The sequence below is a fragment of the Dioscorea cayenensis genome, chromosome 18, assembly GCF_009730915.1.
Source record: "Dioscorea cayenensis subsp. rotundata cultivar TDr96_F1 chromosome 18, TDr96_F1_v2_PseudoChromosome.rev07_lg8_w22 25.fasta, whole genome shotgun sequence".
NCBI lineage: Eukaryota > Viridiplantae > Streptophyta > Magnoliopsida > Dioscoreales > Dioscoreaceae > Dioscorea > Dioscorea cayenensis.
This window is the reverse complement of record NC_052488.1, coordinates 14210274-14234357: the sequence shown is the minus strand read 5'-3', so window position 1 is coordinate 14234357 and position 24084 is coordinate 14210274. Positions and strand designations below refer to the sequence as shown.

Sequence of the window (24084 nt, the reverse complement as noted above, 5' to 3'; positions counted from 1 at the left end):
GTCATATTAGGGGTGAGCAAAACTGGGTACACGATATGGTTTTCAAAATTGGATTGCGTACCCATTTCTTTTAGATTGGCAAAAGTTTGATCAGTATCGATCCGGTTTAATTTGGATACTTGGTTTTGGATATCCGATATCTTGATCTGAATTTAAATTTTACTTAATTTGCAATATTTGTTTTCTTATAATTTATTTCATGTTCAATAAAGATTTGTTTTGTTTTAAGCAAAGTTATTATTATTTCAACCCAAAAAAAATAGAATGCATCTATTTGTTTCATTTTTATAATTTCACTAGTTTGATGGATATCATTAAAATAATTTTTAATATCATATAAATACAAGCACCTAATATTATTCAAATTAGCACCTCACAACAGTGCATTTAGTCAGAGTTATTCTTCAAAATACTCATGTTGTTAGCTTTATTCCTCACGTTTTGAAATTTTATGTAGCACATGTGTCATATTCATTCATTTTTTTACTAATCATCTATATTTCAATTTTAATAATTATTTTATTGAAAAATTTTATTTGTATTTATATTTTTACAAGTTAAATAAATAAGTTGCCGAATTATAATGGAAGAATTAGCTAAGGCTATACATTTTGAAAATAATATTAAATTCATAATATTTAGGAATATGTTAATAATCGAATCTGATCTGAGTATCCTGTCTTCATTTTGCCCCGACCCGGATACGATTTGGTTTTTTATTTGAGAAATTTGGATGTGGTACCCAAAAAATTCAGATACTGAATTGGATCATCTAATTCGGATTTTCTTTTTGCTCACCCATATGTCATATTGATGTCAGGCATGTTCAAGTGTCCCAACTTTAAATTTTACTGGGCAAATGTGGTGGTGACAGATCTCCAATATGAATATGGGTTTACCACTCAACCCCGCGTCGTTGGGTAAGAACGCATTGGCCTGACAACCAATGCTTATCCATTACATGCCCTGATTAATTATGCTTGTCACATTCAATATATATATATATATATATTATAAAATAATAATAATAATAATAATAATAATAATAATAATAATAAAGAAAGAGCTATGCACTTCTTTTAATGGCATGTCTTGCAACCAGGCAAAACTAATCACAAACATATCATGTAAGCAACCACATTGGTATTTAATAAATTTTATGCTACATGGCTAACAAAGCATTAAAAAATACAAAATTAAATATTTTTATTCAATTGAAGACCAAACTCAAAATTTCTTTTGTAAGAAAAGATCAAAATAAACAATCCGATTTAACCTTATTTTTAATACTATTTGGACATACTTATATTTTTCTATATTTATTTATTAAGTTTGCCATGTCATGAGTAATTAAGATCATTTTTGTTTCCTAACAATTTGTTAAGATGGATAAAATTTTAAAGGGAGCTTATCTTAAAAGTTTTTAAGGGGGTGTTTGGTTGGATGTAATTGAAAATGCAGTGGATTTGTATTTACAAATCCTTGTATTTGAAAAACCAGGAGAGTCAAATCCAGTGTTTGGTTAGATGTATTTGTAATGCTGGATCATAAAATTTTGTGTTTGGTTGGAGGTATTTGTAAATTTGGATTTAGAAAACTGGTTTGATGTAATAATTAATATAAATTATTTTTATTTTATGTAAATATGAATTTAAATATTAAATATTAAATATTAAATATTATGAGTAATTAATATAATTAATATATACTTAATTTATTATAATAAAATATAATATATTAATTATTTTATAATTAATATAATATAATATATTAATTATATACCACCAAAAATATCATTTGTCAAATTAATTAATTAATTAATTATATAATTTTATTTGTTTGTATTCTAACTATATTTTAGTTTTTTAAAAAATAATTTTAATTGGAATTCCAAATGTTGGATTTGAAACTACACCCAATTTGGGTGTAGTTCCAAATCCACCAAAATCCAATAAAAAAGGATTTGCAACTCCAGTTACTTTTTTAAATCCACCAAACCAAACAACTTACTCCAAGAAACTTTGTAATTCCAACTACAAGGACTTCTAAATACTACCAAACAAACACCCCATAAAGTGAGTTCCTAATGGCCACACACATAGTTTAGACCTTATGTTGATGCTCCAAATCTCTCTCTCTCTCTCTCTCTCTCTCTCTCTCTCTCTAAATATATATATATATATATACATATATAAATTATTAGTATTTAATGCTTCTGCTACATTTAAGTTTTATGGTTTGGGTACATGGACAGTCTTTCAAGCTTAGGGTTTCATATTTGAATTTGGCAATCTACTGCTATAGTTTATATAGCCATAATATTGAACAGATTTATTGAACAGATTTATATCTAATCTTTTTTGCTAAATTTTTAATATATATATATATATATAATAATAATATATATGTATTTTCATTTTTCGAATAAGTAAGAAATGACACTACCTTTTAGAATGTTTAATTAGGCGAAGGTGATAATGGAGCATAAGATCAAGAAATTGTTTTTTTGAAAAATTAAGGGAAATTTTTAATAACGCTTTGAAAGAAAAAAATTTTATTTAACCCGGTAAAACTTTGACATAATCGATAAAAAGTTAAATATTTTAAAATTAAAAATTTACTTTTCTATACAAAAATGTTTATTAATATTAATATTTTAACAATTAGTTATTAAATATATTTATTTAAATGGTTAACTCTGATGGATATAATTTTATAAAGTAGTTGGTTGAAAAATAAGTCTCAAGATAGATGTATCAATGTTAAGAATATTTGATTATTCGATGCAGGGTTTTTCTAATAATAGAGACATTTCATGCGCTAAATCAAGCATCAACCTTAGACATATTTAATTGACTGATATTGCATTACTCTTTAATAATAGAGGTATATCATGCACTTAATAAAGAATAAATGAACATTAAATAATTGTTGAAAAACTGGTGGTGATTTGAAAAGAGATTGTTGTATGTAACGTCCCGTGTGTGAGATATACCATGTGACTTTTCTGTCTAAAGTGGATGCACACTAGAGTTTTATGTTGGAGAAACACCTGGCCTTGATTTCTTGCTCATGTTTTCATGTTAATTTAATGTTAGTGGAATGGCCAACATCTACGAATGAGTGCTAATTGCTTCTCCCAATGAACTAAATATTCTCGTCTAGAATCTAGATAAAGGTGCCTCTATTTTTTATTTTCTAATAAAAAAATACTAAAAAAATTGAAATTTTAAGTTAGTTTAACTTTTATTTATTTATAACTATCAGTGCAACTGCACTATTATTGGTATGAGTTAAGACCAAATTAAGATGACATGGCATAATTGATGACATGACAAAGTATGGTAACATGACAAGGAGTATTGGCTTGAAAAAAAGATATCTTAAAGATCTTGGTTAAGCTATTTTTGGTAATGTTTTACAACTTTAATACAAGATCATGTCAAGACCATATTTAAGTAGATTTGATTGTAGACTAAATATGGGTGAAGCTTAATTGAAGAAATACCTATCAACGGTATGATTGAAGACTATTAAAGATATGGTTTGAAGAACCTTAATGTGGATGATTAAAGACTATTAAGGGCAAGATTTGAAGACATGCCTATTGTTGGCATGATTGGCATGATTCATTGAAGATCTTTTTTGGGAAGATTTGAAGGTCAAACTTGGGTGAATTGAAGAACAAGTTTGGTAAGTTTCGTTGAAGACGCACAAGGACTTGCGCCTCTTGCGAGGGGACTGCGTGATGAGGAACTGAGGAGGTAGGCTAGTTGCTGGCAGTCGGGATCGGGAGATTTGGCTACACCGACTCGGACTAAGCATGACATGGAGGTTGATGGGTGTTGAGGTCGTCCGCAACGTAACCAGAACTCAGTTAAGTCAGTAGTCAGGGCCATGTTGCAATTTATGTTACAACAGGAGTTGCAACACCTAATTTTGAAAGGTTTTTAAATCAGTAGCCACGAATATTCTAAAAGTGATATGTGCTTTATTTAGAACATTGAGGCGTCTATATAAACTACCTTGCTCTGAGATTGGGGGTGTCCCTTGTGGAGAAGAGTGTGTAAGCACTAGACAATCAAGAGAGGGTAATGATCTTTATTGTTGGCAGAGTGAGTGACAAGTGTTTGTACTCATCTATTTTCACCTCTTTTAGTGGATTGTTTATCTCCAGGTTTGGCCCCCCAGATGTAAGCGAGTGGACGCCTAACTGGGTTACCAATCTTGTGTGTCTCCTTCTTGTTTGGTTTATGTGAGCTTTTTATGAGTGTTTGAGTGTCCTCTAAACCACAAACCACATCAACGGAACTAATAAGTGGTATCAAAGACTTGGTCGCCATGTTCACTTTGGTTTCAAAGTCGGCGAGGTCCTAACAAGTTCCATTGATGGCCGGAAAAAAAGGAGCTTCTGTCACACGACCGCCGTTGCTAAATGGATCCAATTACCCATATTGGAAGGCATGCATAAAGCCTTTTATCAAATCCATTTATGAGAGTGCATGGATTACCGTAGAAGAAGTATGGTCTCCTCCCACTCTAGTTGATGAAGACAAGAACACGATCATGAAGAAGAAAAGTAATTAGAGTATTGAAGACATGCGCAAAGGCACAAACTTGGTTAAACTTGGTAAAAACATCCAAACTCCATAAAGGCACAAACTTGGTAAGAACATCCAAACTCCAAATGCTAACAACTATGTTCGAGAATCTCAGGATGGGAGAAGATGAGACGATAGCCATATTCAATGCCAAGTTAATGGATATTGCAAATCAAGCTTTCCAACTCGGCAAGAAGTACTCGGATAAAATGCTAGTCCGAAAGACTCTGAGATCTCTACCAAGAAGATTTGATGGTAAAGTCTCTACAATAGAAGAAGCCAGAGACATCATGACTATGAGACTTGACGAGTTGATGGGATATTTGCAAGCATATGAGATGAATCTAAATCCTAAAAGAAAAATAGAAGATATAGCTTTTATGGTAGAAGCAACAAAGCAGAAGGAGCTACAACAGACTGTTGTAACAGAAGATGAAACGAAGAAAATAGTAAATTTATATTTCTGTCAAGAAAGCTGCACAACATGACCAGAAAATACAAGACAGAAGGCAAGAAATTCCATAGAAAAGATCCCCCTAGTGAAGAAAAGGAAGAATTTGAAGATCATCAAAAGAAAGTCAAGTGTAGAGAATGTGGAGGATTTGGACATTACCAAGCCGAATGTGCTAACACTCTCAAGAAGAAAGGAAAGTGGCTCAATGCTAGATGGAGTGATGATTTAGATGGTAGCATGGAAGAAGACGATGAAGGAAGTCTGAGCAACCATCATACATCCTTTCCCACTGTGATGAATGAATCCAAGCTTGTTGAAGAATATGTTGCAACATCAGTTACAACATCCACTGAAACTGACAGTGAGTACAATGAGGTAACAAAAAATGATCTTCTCACAGGTTATAAAATTATGATGAACAAATTCAATGAGATGATGTTGCAAAACCAACTTTTGTAGGAAATGTTGAGTGTATGCAAACAAAAGTTATGCCATGCGGAGAAGACCTTGGACTCCATGAACAAGTGTAAAGCCAAGATTGATGAGATTCTATCTGTTGGAAGACCAAGTAAGCCTGACATGGTATTGGATATATTGGGGAAACTTCAAGTGTCATGACAGAAGGTTCAGGAGTTGTGTTTGTCAAGTCAACTGCTCAATAAAACAATGAAGAAAAGCAAGTCAAAGTAAGGGAAGAATCGAAAAGAAAAGTGCCTACATGCTTTCATTATAGAAAGACTGGCCACATAAGACCCAAGTAAATCAAATTAAAAGAAGACTTGAAAAGTGATGTAGTTAGACATGAGCAGGCAGTCATCAAAAGGAAAGTCAGAGGAAAAACTATTGTAATCAAGAAATTATGAATCTAAAAAGATAAAAAGCAAAGAGAAGATGTAGAGGTCTCTAGTTCTGATATGAAGATAGTAAAAAACGGACAGATACAACATCATGTTACAACCAACAATGTGTTGACCTTGGACCTATGAAGTCAACAAGCAAACTACTCTAACGAGTGAAAATCTCTTGATGTCTCTCAAAGATTTAAAAAAAATTCAAAAACAAAAAAAAAAGGAAATAAAAAGGGGGAAATTTAAAAAAGAATTTTAAAAAAAGGAGGGATATTTTTTTGAAAAGAGATTTTTGAAAAATATGAAAGGATGCCTTGGAAGTTATAACTAATTAAAAGGGCATAAAAACCCTAAATCCTAATTTATTTCCAAAGCGTTTTTTAAATCAGGAGGAGAAAAAGAAGAAGAAGAAGAAGAAAACGGCGTTTGAGAAAAGATGAGGACGAAGAGGATGGCCCGCCATGCTCCTGCGATCCCACGAGAAATTGCTACCTAATAAGTGCTTATGTATTAGTAATACAAAGCATTTTTTTCTTACAATGAGCATTAATTTTCTCATATTTTATCGCTCATACATGTGAATTTGTGTTACTTTTGTGCATGTAGGGTTGTGGAGACAAGTATAGAAGAAAGAAGCCAAAGTAGATTGCGTTTGCACTTTGTTGATGGAATCTTGGAGTGAACAAATGTGAAGACACAAGTTGTGCTCAAAGACATGTGAGTGTGTGCCAACCTCCGTTGTGCTCAAGTGAATATGCAAATTGGAGAGAGACAAAGGCAGTCACAATCATGTGTTCCGACTTGTGCAATGCTAGCAAGATTGTCGTCAAATGTGTTTTTATTTGAAGATGCAACGCGATCTACAGCATTGACGTATACACATTTATGTTGCCTCGATAAAAAGTGTGGATTCAGGAGTATTTTGGCGGAGTACTGTAGCAAGTTATTGTAGTAATTTACTACAGCAGGTACTGTTCACAAACCGCTGAAAAACGAATTTCTACAGATTCACACGGGCGTGTGGAAATTCCACATGCCTGTGTGGATACCCGATTCCAACCCTATTTAAGTCACTATTTCATCTCGATTTAAGGATCCCTCTTTCCATCCTTTGGCCTATCTTTTCTCACCTTTGGAGGCGCCACAGCTAGGGTTTCGAGAGGCTTTGGCTAGGCTTTTGGAGAGGTTTACGGACTTCGACACCGCATTTCCTTCGGAAGAGAGTTATTGGGAGAGCTTTCGTTGACACCGATTCGGTGAGGTGTGCCCTAGGCTTGACGAAGGGACCTTTGGAGATGACACGGCCACTCCATAAGACCATCGACACGAACACCAAGGGGTTTTATTCATGGATTGCATATTTTCACTTTTGATTTCATTACTGATTGTATTTTTCTCCATGAAGAGCTAAACAACTAGTGGGTACTTGGGCTGTAAACACTAGGATGCTATTGTTTCTTTGACCTCTTATTATGGTTTCATTAATTGATGTTTTAATTGAGTTCCAATCTTGAATGCTTATTGTATTGATTTTCCCTTAGAATGACACTAGGATTGAGAATCCGTCTTGGTAATCCTTGTGGATGAGTGTTACACCATGAGGGTTAGACAATGCTAGATTGGAGAGGGTTGAGAGGGTGAGTCGAGAGGTAGCGCAGCATCCCCTTTCTCCTCCGGTGTGATTTACCCTGCCTCCACGTTCCAAGATTTCTTTGCAGTCACAATAGAGTGAAGTGCTAAGAGACGAACTCCGCTTGGGCTTAGTTGCGCAAGCAACAGAGTGAAGCATTGAAGTAATCCTTAGTATTTGGGGCTTAATTGTGATTAGGGGTCTTTCGTATGGACCAAAGGATTAGATCTATATTAGGGAATAGGATTTATCACTTGGAATATTTAGAACCTAAAGCAACCTAACACAGTGTGAGGTGTCAAGACTGAGAGATTTGTCCACTGGGGCATAGTATAGGGTGAGTCACGGTTGACCTTAAGTTTTGGGATCGTGTGTGACACACCCCTTGCATGTGACCCGCAACTACATGGGTTTGTCGAAGTAATAATACCCAGGTGAGTGGGTAGTCGAATCCACAAGGAATAGTGATGAAAAACACAAAGATTGCTACTTAACTAAAGTGAAGATGAATCTATATTGGTGTGAACAAAATCAATATGAAAAGAACTAAAGAAAATAAGAAAGAGAGGCGCAATAAAATGAGAGGAAAGGCAATCAATAGAAAGTGGGGCACTCGGACATTGCTCCCTCTAGGATTATTGCTTCAAGTGCAAGACCAATCATTATGCCTCCTAACTGATGTCTAATGAGTCATGGAGATCCTTAAACACACGGTTCCAAAACTTAAGATCAATCGTGACTAACCCTACACTATGCCCTGGTGGACAAATCTCTCAGTCTCGACACCTCACACTGTGCTAGGTTGCTTTAGGTTCTAAAGATTACTTCAATGCTTCACTCTGTTGCTTGCGCAACTAAATCCCAAGCAGAGTTCGTCTCTTAGCACTTCACTCTATTATGACCGCAAAAAACTCTTGGAACGTGGAGGTAGGGTAAATCATACTGGAGGAGAAAGGGGACGCTCCGCTACCTCTCGACTAACCATCTCAACCCTCTCCAATCTAGCATTGTCTAACCCTCATGGTGTAACACTCATCCACAAGGATTACCAAGATGGATTCTCAACCCTAGTGTCACTTTAAGGGAAAAATCAACACAATAAGCATTCAAGATTGGAACTCAATTAAAAATATCAATTAAAGAAATCATTATAAAATGTCAAAGAAACAATATCATCCTAGGGTTTACAAGTCCAAGCACTCACTAAGGGTTTAGCTCTCCATGGAGCAAAATACAATCAACAATGAAGTCAAAAGTAAAGAGATGCAATCCATGAATAAAACCCCCTTAGTATTCGTCGGTCTGTGAATAGTAACTGCTACAGTATTTTGCTGTAGTGATTTGCTACGATAACCTGCTACAATACTCCACCAAAATACTCCTAAATCCACACTTTTCATCAAGGCAACAAAAACGGGCACACGTTAATGCTATAGATCGTGTTACATCTTCAAGTAAAAGCACATTTGACGGTAATCTTGCTAGCCTTGCACAAGTTGGAACACATGCCTTTGTGCCCCTCCAATTTATATATTCCATCAAGCATAATGGAGGTTGACACACACTCATATGTCTTCGAGCACAACTTGGGTCTTCTCGTGTGTCTACTTCAAGATTCCATCAACATAAAGCATTCGCGATCTACTTTGGCTCCTTTCTTCTCTATCTAGCTCCATAACCCTATATGCGCAAAAGAACACAAAAACACAAGTATTAGCGATAAAACCAGATAAAAGTAATGCTCATCGTAAGAAAAGAATACTTCGTATTCTTAGTACACAAGCACTTATCAGTGGGTTTAAAGATTTCCACGACTCATTAGACATTAGTTAGGAAGCATAATAATTGGTCTTGCACTTGAAACAATAGTCCTAGGGTGAGCAATGTCCGGATACCCCATTTATCATCGATTGCCTTTCTTATCTTTTATTTGCGCCTCCTTTTTCTTGTCTTATTTCTATTTCCATTGGTTCTTATTCACATCACTATTAATTCATTTTTCGTTCTAGTTAAATAGCAATCTGTGTTTCTAATCACTATTCCTTGTGGATTCGACTACCCACTCACTGGGGTATTATTACTTCGACAAACCCGTACACTTACGGTACACACGCAAAAGGGCGTTGTCACAACCCAAATTGAAGAAGTAAGGTTGAGAGAGACCAATTCTGGATGATCTCCTGAGATGGGCGCATGAGTCTTTTCTAGGAGCATACATCAAGAGAACTAAGGAAGATGAATAGGAGGACTCAAACTACAGTTTCAGATAAAGAAGGATTAGAAGAACAATAGGCTGATGTAGAAGATGCTGCAAAATAAGAAGCAACCCCAGCACAAGTAGAAGAGGCTATCAGAGAAAGAAGTATAGATGCTTCCACTGGTGCAGAAGAAGAGGCTACTGCTATTCTAAGTGAAGTCCTGAGTAACAATCATCAACATACTAATATACCTGTAGATTTTGAACATGTTGCAGCACAAGTTACAACATCTCCTGCAACATCTGACATTTCACATAGTTCTGAAAATATTCATCTCAAAGATCATATTTCCAAGATTGCTAAAAAATGAAGGCAATGTCAGGAAAGAAGTCCCTAAAAAAAGAGGATGTAAAGAAGTCCAAACGGAAGTCTTTCTCAGACCATGAAGTTGTAGTCTCCCTGAGGCCCAATAGAATGTGTACTGAAGCTGTAGAATGGGGGGGAGAAACCATCATCAAGCTCTAAAATGGAAAAGAAGAAGAAGGCAACTCAGCGTCCTGAAGATAGTAATGAAGACAAGTTTTTAGATAAGGCTTCAAAGAAGAAATTCAAGATAATAGCTGAGAGAGAAGTTGTTGCTGAAAGAGTGATTGATGAAGTAGCTTTTGAAAAGTACGGGCTAACTGAGCTACTAAAAAAAAGGTGTCTTTACAAGTCTGCAACATTTGCTGAAAGCTACAACTTTTCTCATATGCTTTGAAGATGGAGGGGAAGATACTGAGGGTGACTTCAGCTTGCCCCATCAATTGATAGAGCCAATGAATCCACATTTTGGGCACACCCTTCTATTGCATCCACAAGGGCCTGTAGACCACCAAACTCTCTTGTAAGTGTCTCAAATCCATGCAATAATTGGGTCACGATGTTGTCATCAGTTGCTTTCCTCGGGTAACCAATAGCAGGAGGATGACAATGGATGCTACAAGGAAGGTTGTTTTGGGGGGGAGGGGGGACGGGGACTGATCACGTTGTTTTTTACCTCTTCTGTCCTGATATATGGTGAGAATTTGGTTCAATGACCGGTAGAACTACTCAACAATTTTCCCTGACAAGGGCTTCTTCATCATTTCTAGCAGGGTCAAGGTCAAAATACTGTAATGGGGAAAGAGAAATCTTTAATTGAAAATAACTCAAATAAAGTGAAGAACATGTATTATAAAAGCTATTAATCAACATTAAACTGAAACATACACAATTATCTACACCAAAACCAATATATTACTCAACTCAACAGTAGTTAATATTTAAATAGAAACCAGTAGTATTAACGAAAAACTCAACATTTAAACAGAAAACATTGTAACAGAGCATAAAATATTATTTTCTTAGAGGAAAATGGTTTAATTGTTACAACACAGTTTATCTCCACAAAACAATAAACATACAATTGGGTTTCAGCCTCAAAGCTACATCACACAGTCTCACATATTTGGGGATGATGGCGGACACAGCATCGACAAAACCAACACCCAACTGAAACCCTAATTTCACTATAACAACACTTACCAACAAGGTTAGGGTAAAATCCTAAAGGAGAACGTAAAATCTTATATTGCAAACCCATAGACACATGTAAAAACCCTAGAACAACAAAAAAAAAAACATGAAAAATCCAACCTGCCTTCCTACCTTAGGCCACTACTTTCCTTGCTTCAGGAGTGAAGAAATGGTGTAGACGAGGTTGTCAAGTGTGTGGCAAGACTTTCGATATCAAACTCTCCGAACAGAGAAGAGGCGAACTAAACGAAGAAAGATGCAACTTCTCTTTGTGATTGCTGTGGAAGATAAAAGGGCGAAAGAGACAAACAATCCAATACCTTTTTCCAAATAAGCCTCGGGATTCACAACTGCCCAACTGCTTCCCAATGTCTGACATTGTAGGGGCAATTTCGTTAATACACTTCAGATTTAACACTGCTTGCTGATAGAAGTACTGAAGAAGAAAGCCATCAAAAAAGGAGGGACTTGGTATGAATACTAAAAATTATAAGGTTTTTTTTATGGATAACCAAATTTGAAGGCGACTTTTTGTTAATTATTTGAAAAGGCAAATGAATACGGTCGACTTGAAGGATCAGCAGTAGGCCTGCAAACGAGCTGAGCCGAGCCGAGCTTTGAAGTGTTTGAGCTTGGCTTGACAGAATTAACTACTGGCTCTAGCTCGGTTCGAGCCCAAAATTGTAAGCTCGAGTTCGGTTCGAGCTCGGCTCGGAAAAAACTCATTTATGCTATAAACGAGCCGAGCTCGGCTCGAAAGAAGTTTATTTATAATAGAAACCGAGCCGAACTCAAGCTCGGCTCGTTAATGAGCTTGTAAGCTCATTAAATCATATTTAGCTCGAGTTTGATATATTTACTTATGTAATAAAAAAATTATTTATATAATTAATTTAATATATATATCAATATTAATTAATGACTTATGCTTGTAGATATTGGTAGTAGTTAGTAAATTTTAATTAATAACTTTAGATAATGTCAATATTGCATATATAACCCAAATCTAAATGATTACATATATCATTTATATGGTGAAAATCAGTATTATATAACTCTTAATTTATATGTATGATGATAATGTCAATATGGGATGTATATGATTATTAATAATAATGCAAGTATATAATATAAGATACTTATTATAGACTAAATTATGTATACATGGATCTATCATGCATGCATAGATGGATGTGTGTGTGCTCCATGAATAATGTAACTATGTAAGATACTCAGGCCTCAGTGTGCGTTTGGTTAGCTGTAATTAAAAAAACAGTGGATTTCTATTATTAAATTAATTTATAAACATATTATTATATTTTGTAATAATATGGAATTTTAATTTTTCCAAATTTTGTAAATAATTTATTAACTAAATAAAAAGTTAAAGATTAAAATTGAGACGGTGAGCTCCATGAATTAAAAAAAAAACTTTTTATTTATTATTTCTAAGTTGAAAACTTATTTATATTCAAATAATTCAATATATATACAATTGAAGATAATAAATTTGATATATTAACATTAAGCAATTGAATATATATACAATCTCATATTATTTAATTCTTTTATTAATTTTAATACAATAATTTAAAGAATAAGAAATAAAAAAAATAATGGGAGGGGTTGATAAACTAGAAAAATTTATGCACTAGAATTAAATATGATTTATATACAACAAAAGAATTATGGGTATATAGAAACATTATTAATTTACCATGAATGTTGCATTTCCAGAACATTCATATATATATATATATATATATATATATAAAAACAAAGGCTGAAATCCCAAAAAATAAACATAATAAGCAAAAAATTAGACCAACCAAATAAAGAGATAATTATTTTTTAAAATTCTCTCAGTCTCTTCCTTTTGGTTTTTTATTTTTATTTTTTTATAAATTAATGCCAATAGTCTAAAAAACTAGTATTTTTTAAAAAATATCTATTAAACTTATTATTTGGTTGGTAGTGGTAGATATTTTATAAATTGGTTTATAACTTTATATATCATAAAAATTTATATTTTTAGAAAATATTTTTAGAAAATCTATATCATACTTGTTAGGAGGCTCGCTAGCAAGCTTGTTAAGAAGGCTCGTGAGCCTGCTCGTTAGAGCTTGTTTGTTATAAGGCTCGCGAGCCTGCTTGATAGAGCAAGTTTGTTATAAGGCTCGCGAGCCTGCTCGTTAGGACGCTAACGAGCAGACTCGCGAGCCTTAACGAGCCGAGCAGTATGTGGCTCGAGCTCGGCTCGTTTATAATTTCGAGCTCAAAATTCTGGCTCGAGCTCGGCTCATTTAGTTAATGAACGAGCTTTTTTCGAGCCGAGTTTCGAGTAGCTCATGAACGGCTTGGTTCATTTACAGCCCTAATCAGCAGTGCTTTTTGTCCTGAAATAAAAAAATATTAGATATCTGTTTTGTAGCCTTAATTACTTACATTATGTTTGATTTTACCTATATTTAAACTCACATGTAGAACTTAATATTTTAATTTTCTATATCCCTAATTGTTATGGAATATAAGTGCTTTATCCTAAACATTATTATATGAATAGATTAATCTCTTTGTACCAATTATCTTATGAACAATAATAATGGATTTACAATAGTTCAGTGAGATTCGAAAACAAATAATAAAAAATCATACATCAAAATCCATAATATATATAATTTTTATTACCATCTTCACATCAGGATGAGAACGCTTTTTCTACTAAGGGAGAGATTGGCTGTTAACTCACTATTATTGCATTGGTTAGATGAGTCACTTATCCACCTTAATACCTTAATATGAATATATATATACATATATATTAAAAAAACAACCCTCTATGTACCCTTGAAAAAGTCTCTAGTTTGTCAAGTATCAATGAAATACAATTTTTTTGTGAGCCCTTATAAGAGTTGAATTCTATCTTGTATGCTACCATGCTAACATTCACTTTTTGAAATAAATTTTAAAAAATGAATAATAAAACCATTTTTTTCAATAGCTTAAATAGAAATTTTTACTATTAGTTCAAATAAAAATGTTTTTTTTTAAAATTTTTACATTTATAAATCAATACAGCTATTTTATTTATTTTTTATGACACTAAGATACTGTTTAGTTCACAGAATCTTATATTACAACTCTGAATAAGATTACCAAATATGTGATTCCTAAATTATATCAATAGAAATATGTTTAACTTTTGTTTGGTTGACAAAGTAGTTATGCGGTTAAAATATAATATTACTATGTTTGAATAGGTGGGAATCTTATATTACCAATTATGATTTTACTAAAATAATTTTTACTTAATTGGTGCCAAATAGATTAAAGTTTATAATATTTATTAATGCAAATGTAAAAGTTGTTTAATAATAAATATTTATTATTATTAAAATTTAATTTTTAATATTAAAATATTTATTAATTTTACTAATATATCTACACAAGTAATAATCAAATCAAACTTAATTATTTTAACTAAATATAAAATTTTTCTCCAATTTAGTTGTTTAATATTTGAAAAAGTTTTAATCTCAAATGTCTCTATTATCTCCAATGAAATATTTGAAATTTTTTATTTTTAAAATTTTTAAAAATTGTTATTTTGATAATTATATTGAACTTGAGGATTAATAATGGAAAAAAAATTACATTCTCCCGGAATGTGAGATTATCATCTCTTCAAATGGCAATCGCATTTTTGGTAATGATAAACAAATTATCACATTTGGGGAATATGATATTTCTTCATTTGATAATCAAATGAAGTAATGCAAAATTATTTAATCCATATTCTGGGGTTAATATGATAGGACTCCAACCAAACACCACCAATGAGTTTAAATCTAGGGGTTCTTGGTCAGTATACATTTTCAAATAATATTTCAATTAATGAATGCAAGCCCAAGGACATATTAAAAAAAATATGATTGTTATAGCCACATATAAAATTTGATATGTTTTAACTGTATGCGGGAGTAAAAACAATAATATATATTTTAGGGTAATGCTAGTAGTCCTATAAATATACTTTCAAATAAATTGTCTATATATATGAGAAAAAATAATTATTATTATTTATTACACAAGTCAGCATGAAAAATTTAGCTAAAGGGCCTTTGGTACAACGGTTTTGGTCTCACTACAAAAGTTTTATTTGTTGGATTTTTATTGAGTGAGTTCAAAATGCATTTAATGCAGTGGCACTAAAGGGTCTCTGGTTGTGAGTGTAGGCTTGCAACCTAATTCCCATACCAGCAAAGTGAAGGGTATGGCTAGAAGCTTAATTCCCAACTGTGCATGTCTCTGAGTGTATATGCACTTGTAAAACTGACTGTATACACACTTGTAAAATAAAAATAAAAATAAAAATAAAAGTCTATGATCATAACGTTACTTTGATATATATATATATATATATATAATGTTTGCGAATTATCTCCAAGATGCCGAATGCATAATTAATTAATCTTCAACATAAACGGCTCATAAGTGGGAGAAGTATCTTTATAAATGTGTTTTTGAATGGAGGTGTGACATGTTTGTATGCCCTCCATTTAGCAAACCATAGACAACATGTCCACAAATTTCAAAGGAAGGAAGGGGAGATGAACATTGCCTCTTCTTTCAAAAAAACATAATCCAAAAGGGCCCTCCCATTTATCTTAACAACATTGTTAGCGCACTTACATATTCATCATCCATTTACTAAAACCCCTAATCCAAGTAGATGACCACTAATATCAAGATTATTGAATTTCTTATTACTAATCAGACCATAATAAAAAGATAAAAATGGAAACAGTACTCTCAAGAGCTTTTCTTAAAGCATGCCACTAAATGATGCTGCCTATCAGATACAACCCCTTGGAAATGGACCCCTTTTAGATGTTTTTCTTTATGGATAATGGATTCAACGGAAGACTCCTCTCATGCTCTAATGGATCAGACGTCATAGTATATGACTATCTACCTATCTTTCTATATATATATATGATTAACATTGTAAATTATCCATCTATGCTTATCCTTGAGATTGGTTAGCAAGCTATAGCTAATTAGAATAGTTAAGCAAGGATGTCTCTTTCAAAGGCTTTGAGCAGGGTGAAGCCATACTTGGCTATGATTTTGTTACAAGTGGGCTTTGCCGGGATGTATATCATCTCCTTAGCATCTCTCAAGCATGGTATGAATCATTATGTGCTCGTCGTCTACCGCAATATCATCGCCGCGGCTGTGATAGCTCCGTTTGCCTTGTGGTTTGAGCGGTAGATATATATATATATATATATTATAATTATATATTATCCTCCACTTTCCTCAACGTAAATCATGCATACTACAAATCTTGCATGTCTCAAATTATTTATACTGCAGGACCACAAGACCCAAGATGACATTTCGAGTACTTCTCAAGATACTCGCAATGGGACTATTAGAGTACTTCTCTCAACTCCTAGATTTTATACTACTTGTCAAATATTGTTAAAATCATGTCCCGCATCATTTTATGGAACTGTTAAACTTAACAAAACTTGATTAGTTTATTGTTTTTAAAACAAAATATTTTAATCGAGGGTTAAAGGCAACAGTTTACCCTACTTTAAAGGCCATTAATTAGTAGTTTTTTTTTACATTATTTACTAATTCAATGAAACTCTATTAACATCTACGACGACAGGCCAGTGCTAGATCAAAACTTGTATTACATGGGAGCGAATGCCACCTCAGCCGGTTTCGCTTCGGCAATGTTCAACATCCTCCCTGCAATAACTTTCATACTCGCCATCATTCTTAGGTATATATATTATTCAATGTCGGACTATATAGTTCATCTTATAATTAAAATAAAAGTTCAAAAACTTTTTTATGTTCATTCTTCATTAATTTTAGGATTGAGAAGGTGAAAATGAAAAGTGCAACTAGCCAAGCAAAGCTGGTAGGAACAGTGATCACGGTAGTTGGTGCCTTAGTAATGATTCTTTACATGGGTCCAACAGTGAAGCTCCCATGGACCAAGTCAAGTGTCCACCGTAGCACCAGTGCAAACCAAAATGGTGGTAGCTGGCTTATAGGCACTTTCTTGTTGTTAGGAAGCTGTGTATGTTGGTCTGGCTTCTTTATTGTGCAGGTGAGTAGGTTACTTTTTTAATTAATGTTTCATTATTAATCTTCATATTTGGTTATTCATTGGGAAGTGTTGTGTTAATTGTATGCACTATGGTGATGGTATAACTTGACTTTGATGCAGTCTAACACATTGGAAACATACACTGCTGAGCTTTCTTTAACTACACTGATATGCTTGTTTGGTGCCATGGAAAGCTCTGTTGTAGCTCTAGTCATGGCAAGAGGTACCAAGCCTTGGTCCATTGGTTTTGACACAAGGCTCTTCACTGCTGCCTACTCCGTAAGACAATAATACCTTTTTTTTTTAATTTACTCTTTTTATTTTATTTAATTTAGGAAGAATTAGCTATCAGTCCTTGGAATTTTACTACCTTTTAATCCCTAATTTTTATATTTTCTCTTTTCAAACTTCATTATCCTAGTAATTTATTATAATACTAATAATACTTCTAACTCACCAAAATCAGAGTGTCTTATGAGCAAGGCTAAGGATAATTTAAAATTTTCATATAAATTTGAATTTAAAAGTAAAGATTTGAAAAACATGGACCTATCACTTTTCATTAGAAAGATGGCAATTCTCTCCCTTATCAAGTGAATAGTTGAGGAATTAATTCCCTTTCACAACGTTGGTAAAGGTTAATGTATTATCCATATTATTAAATATATATATATATATATCAGTATATATAAAGCATAGATCTTGAATTTCAAGGATACAAAAAATTTTGTGAATTATTTTATTTTAGTTTATTTTATTATGAACAGGAAGAATTGGAGGGATCTTGATATGTCTCTATAAAGTAATAGTTACTCTATGTCGTTTCAAAATATGTCTCTAAAAAAGCATCAGTTGCAAATTTTACATATTTATAGTGAATTTTCAACCATGTCCTGTTTTTTATTGCAATTTCTTTAATTTTAAAATTTATTTAAGGAAAAAAATGTTTTACAAAAACATTGACGAATGTTCTTCCGTTATTATATTTTCAAAACAAATAAATAAAAAGAAAAACATATATTTATTAAAAGTAAATAATACTAAGAATATGATAATTTATTGACCATATGAATGCAGGGAATTGTGTGCTCAGGGATTGCTTATTATGTGCAAGGAATAGTAATGAAAGAGAGGGGTCCTGTGTTTGTCACTGCTTTTAACCCTATGTGCATGATCATTACTGCTATATTGGGAACTATCATTTTAGCCGAAGAGATCACCTTAGGAAGGTATTTCACATGATATTTCTTTTATAAAACTATATTCATTTAATATAATTCATTAAACATACTAATTGTTGAACATTTTTTTCCTTGTTTTCAATGTTCGTAGGGTTATTGGTGCAATTATCATAGTTATAGGTCTTTATGCTCTTTTATGGGGCAAGAGCAAAGATCATGCATCAAAGGCCAACGAGATAAATGATGAGAAAGGAGGGTTGGTTCAGTTACCAATTACAACATCAAGTAATGTTGGGAAGCTCTAATTTTCCATCAAATATAATTTTTATTTAATGGAGAATTATGAAGTGGAGATGCTGTGAGAGTATTAATTAGATACGTGTATGTCTTTTGGACTCTAGAGGATTCTTAATGTTTCCACTTAGTCCTCTTTAATTAAGTATAGTTTGATAATTTGTTATGAGCAATCGAAAGATGTGATGAGATAGACATTCGCAATCAACTCATAAATAAATTACTAAAATTTTGTGGACTAAAGTTATTAATCTCTTTATTCTATTTTTCATTAAAATATCATTCATTGTGTGAATTGAAGTAAAAGTGGTATTTCTATTATACCAGTAAGAAAGTTGAAAATTATGGTTTATCCCATAAATAATGTATTTTATGTATTTGCATGTATTTAAGTTGACCATTCAAGAATAATGAATCATAAACGGTCAAATGTTAATGTTAATTATCCAAGATTTTATCATAACAGCCTTCTAGCAAGAATAAGTGAATGTGAATGACAAAATAAAAGAAATTACAAACTAACTTCAAGAAACATATACTCCCCTGGCAATCCATACATTGCTCCACTCTGCAACTTCATAGGTTACTGGGTGAGTAAATGTGGGCAGCTGCCTGGATGTTTTACACTTATAGTAACCGAAGTTATGCATCATTCTCCACCAATCCATGACTTGTAAAGAATGCAAAGGTATCATTGAGAATTACAGACCTCAGTGTGCATAATTAGTTTGGATAACAAACTTACTGCAGCTGAGTTACTGCTAACAATGTTCAGGATTTTCTTAAATTCTGTTATCTTTATGAAGATTCACTCACTGCTTTCCAAACTGCAACTGGATTGAACATGTGCTTTGGTCTTAAAGATTTCAATGTGTTCAATTTCATTTGATGTAATCAGAAAAACAAAACAAAGAATGCTTGGTGCAATGTTTGCTTATCTTTTTTCGTGTTGTGAACTATGACCGGGTTGTTTGATATGCGAAAAACAAAAGGTGGAATGATACAATTGAATCATGGAGGGCCTCAGCCATTGAAGTATGTAGTGAATGCTGCTTTCTTTACTTCTCTTTATACCTTTTTGGTGATTATATGGATGCAGGCAATGAATCTGGATGGTCTTGTGGGGCTTTCTACTTTCCTGTGCATGTTCTCCCTTTCTCTGCTTCTTAGAGGTAAACAAACGTCAATCATATATACATACATTATATAGGACCTTTTTTCTTTTTTTTTCTTTTTTCCTTTTGAGTTGGCTGGGGAATTGAGTAACCAACTAACATTCTTTTTATCTTTATATTTAACAGTATTATTTATTTAATTATTTATTTTTTTTCAAATGCTCAATGTATAATAATTGCGTATATGACAAAAGTCTTTAATTTCGCCCATGATACTACTTCAATATAGAGTTTGATTAAAAACATTTCTGATGTTCCTATTATCGGCAACATGAATATATTAGCATAAAAGAACTAAAAAAATAAACATGATATATGATATTCAATACATTACCATAAAATAAAGTGTAAATTTTGAATACAGTAATCATCAATTTAAGATTATGTTCATTGCTGGTTGTTCTGTTATTTGGCATAATTTTTCATTTAGTTTAATTAGCAGTTGAGTCTCTTTTGTCTAGGGCTATATTATTGTAATTAGAATTATTTTCATTATTTACCTCCTGTAGCATATTGTTATCATTTGATTATTGTTACCATTTATGTGCATGTGAGTGTGTTTACATAGAAATTGTGGATTGAATCTAAGATTTTGATGGTATAAGTACAATACATCATAGGAAACAATCTAAAGAAAATGGGCTACATTGTAGGATATGAGAAGAAATTAATATCCTATGTATGTACACCTCAATCGTTCATTGATGCTAAAAAATGATGTGAAATATTTGATGAGTGCCATTTATATATATAGATTTTGGAAAGCTTATTTGTTATTTTTGGATGTAATTATAGGGCTAAAATTTGTATTTTACATAAATTATATATTTTAATGAATTAAATGCTTTTGATATAAAATTTTATTATTTTCAAGGAAAAATATAAAAAAGAGCTCCAAAGAATGAAAGAATTCGGTGGAAAAAGTAGCGAAGGCTATTAGGCATAAAGATTTGATTGACTTCAAAAAAATATAAAAAAATCTCCTTTAACTCTAGAGTCTAGACTAAAAAATTAAAAGATTTTATGCATCTTGGGAAGAGATCTTCAAGCCATACAAATTTAGGTGTAATGAGAAAGGCGGTAAGCACCGGAATCTAGGGATATGCATGTATGGGGAGCAAAGCTCAATACCGACCCACGTGCTCTCATCTTGCGTAGGACATAAAGTTTGATCTCGGGTCCTCCCTGAAACGAACACCCTACGCAAAGAATCCGATATCAATTGACATAAAAACCTTCTAAATAGGTCAAGTTACAAATTAGTCCCCTATTTTATTTTGGCACTAGGATATCTATAATATTTCAATTGAAAAATATTCGTCCAAACCCTAACAGAAGATAGTTTCCCATCCATTAGTTCTGACTTGGATTTTTTTCAATTAAAATATTATTAAAAATAAAAATATTCAAAATTGGTTCACTATGTAACAATACCCATTTAACTAATTGGATCTAGATCCATATCGGATCCAAATTTAAAACCTAAACTAACCCCTTTTCTTCCACTCTTTCTTGCACACTGGACATACTCATGATCGTGCATCCTACCACCGCATTAGCGCCGCCCGATGTCAAGCCCTTTCTTCATAGTGGGAGAACGATATTCTTCAATAGTCATTTTCCCAATTCTAGATCGCCATTATGTTTGCATTGATTATGCATTTTTCACCATTCGAGATCCCACCAACCAAGGAAGACATTTTGAAGCCATTTACAACCTCCACCCACCTAAAAATAGCCTAACCAGTTCCCTTTGCCAAGTGGCCAGACAAACATTAATTATTTGGCATTATGCTTTTGCGGTTTATATTGTTTAGTGATGTGATGTATGGAATGCAATGTAGATTTGTTTTTGTAGTCATGAGACTTGTTGCCCTTCAGATTGGCAAGGATGTAAAGCTTTGTAATATATTTGTTTGTAAGCTGAGACTGCACTTAATTAGTTCTGTTTTATAATGCAATCGTCTACATTAACATATTTTGTCTTACATTGTGGCATGGTTGTTCTAGTGAAATCTTGGATTACTCAACAGTTTGTTTATAATTCTAGATTTTATATTTCTGTCTCACACTTGACAGTAATATGGAAAAGAAATTATATATATATATATATATATATTAGTAATATAAATGACAAGCATACACTATAAACCCTTACATATGTGATAAATTATAATAAATCTTAAAAACGAAAAATTTGAACTACTAAGCTGTTAGTTTAAGGGCCGTTTGGTTCCAAGATTGAGATTGGTGAGGAGTTGAGTAGGAATGAAAAAGGAAAGGGGAGTGGAGTAGGAATGAAAATGATGAATGTGTTTGGTTGGTAAAGGAGGGGTAATTCACTAAGAATGGGAAAGTAAAAGAAGAAAATATGGTCAAATAATTTTCATGCCTTTAATGCAAGTAAATAATATTATATATATAAAATAGAGTGTTAGGTTAAATAATAGTTGTTATTTAATTATAAAATATTTTGAGTATTGTTGATTTTATTATTATAATTAAATATTTGAATTAAATATTTCACTTTGATTATTATTTATTATTAAAGTTATATATTTAATTTTTATCTGAATTAGATTGTTATTTTAATTATTAATTATTGTTATTAGTAGACTTTAATTATTATTTATTACTTTTGAACATTCAAACATTCACAATTATTAGTAAAATGTTAGGAAATAATCTTTAGACCAACATTAATAAATAACACTTAGGGCTTGTTTGGATAGCCATAAATTATGGCATAATCTGTATAATATGCATAATTTAACATTTTTTGAGAATTATGTCATATTGGCTATTTGGGCAATTATTTCAGAATATAAAATTATTGCATAATATAGGTATTATGGCATAAAAAACATATTTCACTGAGAATGGAATATTTTCTCATTGTAAAAAGTCTCTCTCTCTTTTTTGATCGAGCCACCAGCCACCAGTGGCCCAGCCAGCCTCCGGCGACTAGCCACCTGTCCACTAAGGGTCTGGCCACTGGCCGGTAACCCTCCAGTGACATGTCGAAGGTCCACCGGTGATCCAGTCACCTATTAGCTGGCATCTGGCGACCGACCACCTATGGTCCGCCCATCGGTCAATCTTTGTAATTTTTTTTATTTTATTAACTAAACACTCATTCTGTAAGAATAAAATATACCACAATTTTTGTAATAATCACTTGCACTTCCTACATAATAAAATTATGTTATATTTTTTTATTTTGCAACCAAACAGGCAGTTAATTTTAAAATTATATATGGTGAATAAGTTTTACAAATATTTATAAATGTTATATTAAGTTGATATTAACAAATGTTACTAGATAATCACTATAACAACAATTATAAATGTTGCAATAATTTAAAATTAATATAAAGAAAACTTGTAGTAACATTTTTAAATGTTACAAAAAATGATGCTTTATTTCAAAATTAAATATAGTGGATAAATTTTACCAATATTTACAAATGCTATTTTTTAAAACTAATATTTACCGAAGGTCGCAATAGGTAATTTTAAGTGACCTTTAACAACTGTTAATACATAGTCTCTATACTAACAATTAAAAAATGTTGCAACATTTCAAATTATGGCAATGAAAAACATGTGGGGACATTTGCAAACATTACATAAAATAAAACATTGTTATACTCAAACCATGTGCAAATGTTGGAATAATATCCATATTGAGACTTTATAAAAATCGGAAAAATGTCATAATAAATGTTAGAATATATAAGTACCAAAGTTTCTCCAAAAATGTCACAACAAAGTATATAAACTATGGCAGTTGCAACATATAATCGACATTTGTTATAAAGATCAGTATAGATCTATTCCAACCCTATTTAACCTTTTTATGACATATGACAAAAGTTACAATAAATATTTTTTGTTGCATTGTTTACATTTGAAGTAAACTAAATAATGGTAGGATATGATATGAATTATATATAAATAAACAAAATTACCTTTTATGATATAGTTATATTTCTTTTAAAATAGACTTTTTG

The 24084-nt window shown here is 32.3% G+C and overlaps 1 protein-coding gene across 1 annotated transcript; it reads left to right on the top strand.

Moving 5' to 3' along the window:
* Nucleotides 1-16324: 16324 nt before the first annotated feature.
* Nucleotides 16325-19127, top strand: LOC120282426 (WAT1-related protein At1g21890-like). Its single transcript, XM_039289238.1, has 7 exons — nucleotides 16325-16558; nucleotides 16668-16730; nucleotides 16972-17088; nucleotides 17184-17421; nucleotides 17542-17700; nucleotides 18499-18650; nucleotides 18754-19127. Exons 1-7 carry the CDS (start codon nucleotides 16368-16370, stop codon nucleotides 18905-18907), a joined length of 1074 nt encoding a protein of 357 aa, XP_039145172.1. The 5' UTR covers nucleotides 16325-16367; the 3' UTR covers nucleotides 18908-19127.
* Nucleotides 19128-24084: the final 4957 nt, after the last annotated feature.

Bases quoted from the DNA above. Each gene is read 5' to 3' on its own strand.
- LOC120282426 (XM_039289238.1), top strand. From the start codon at position 16,368: ATGTCTCTTTCAAAGGCTTTGAGCAGGGTGAAGCCATACTTGGCTATG. The intron at 17,422-17,541 runs GTGAGTAGGTTA...ACTTTGATGCAG, and splicing joins CTGGCTTCTTTATTGTGCAG to TCTAACACATTGGAAACATA. The intron at 17,701-18,498 runs GTAAGACAATAA...ATATGAATGCAG, and splicing joins TCTTCACTGCTGCCTACTCC to GGAATTGTGTGCTCAGGGAT.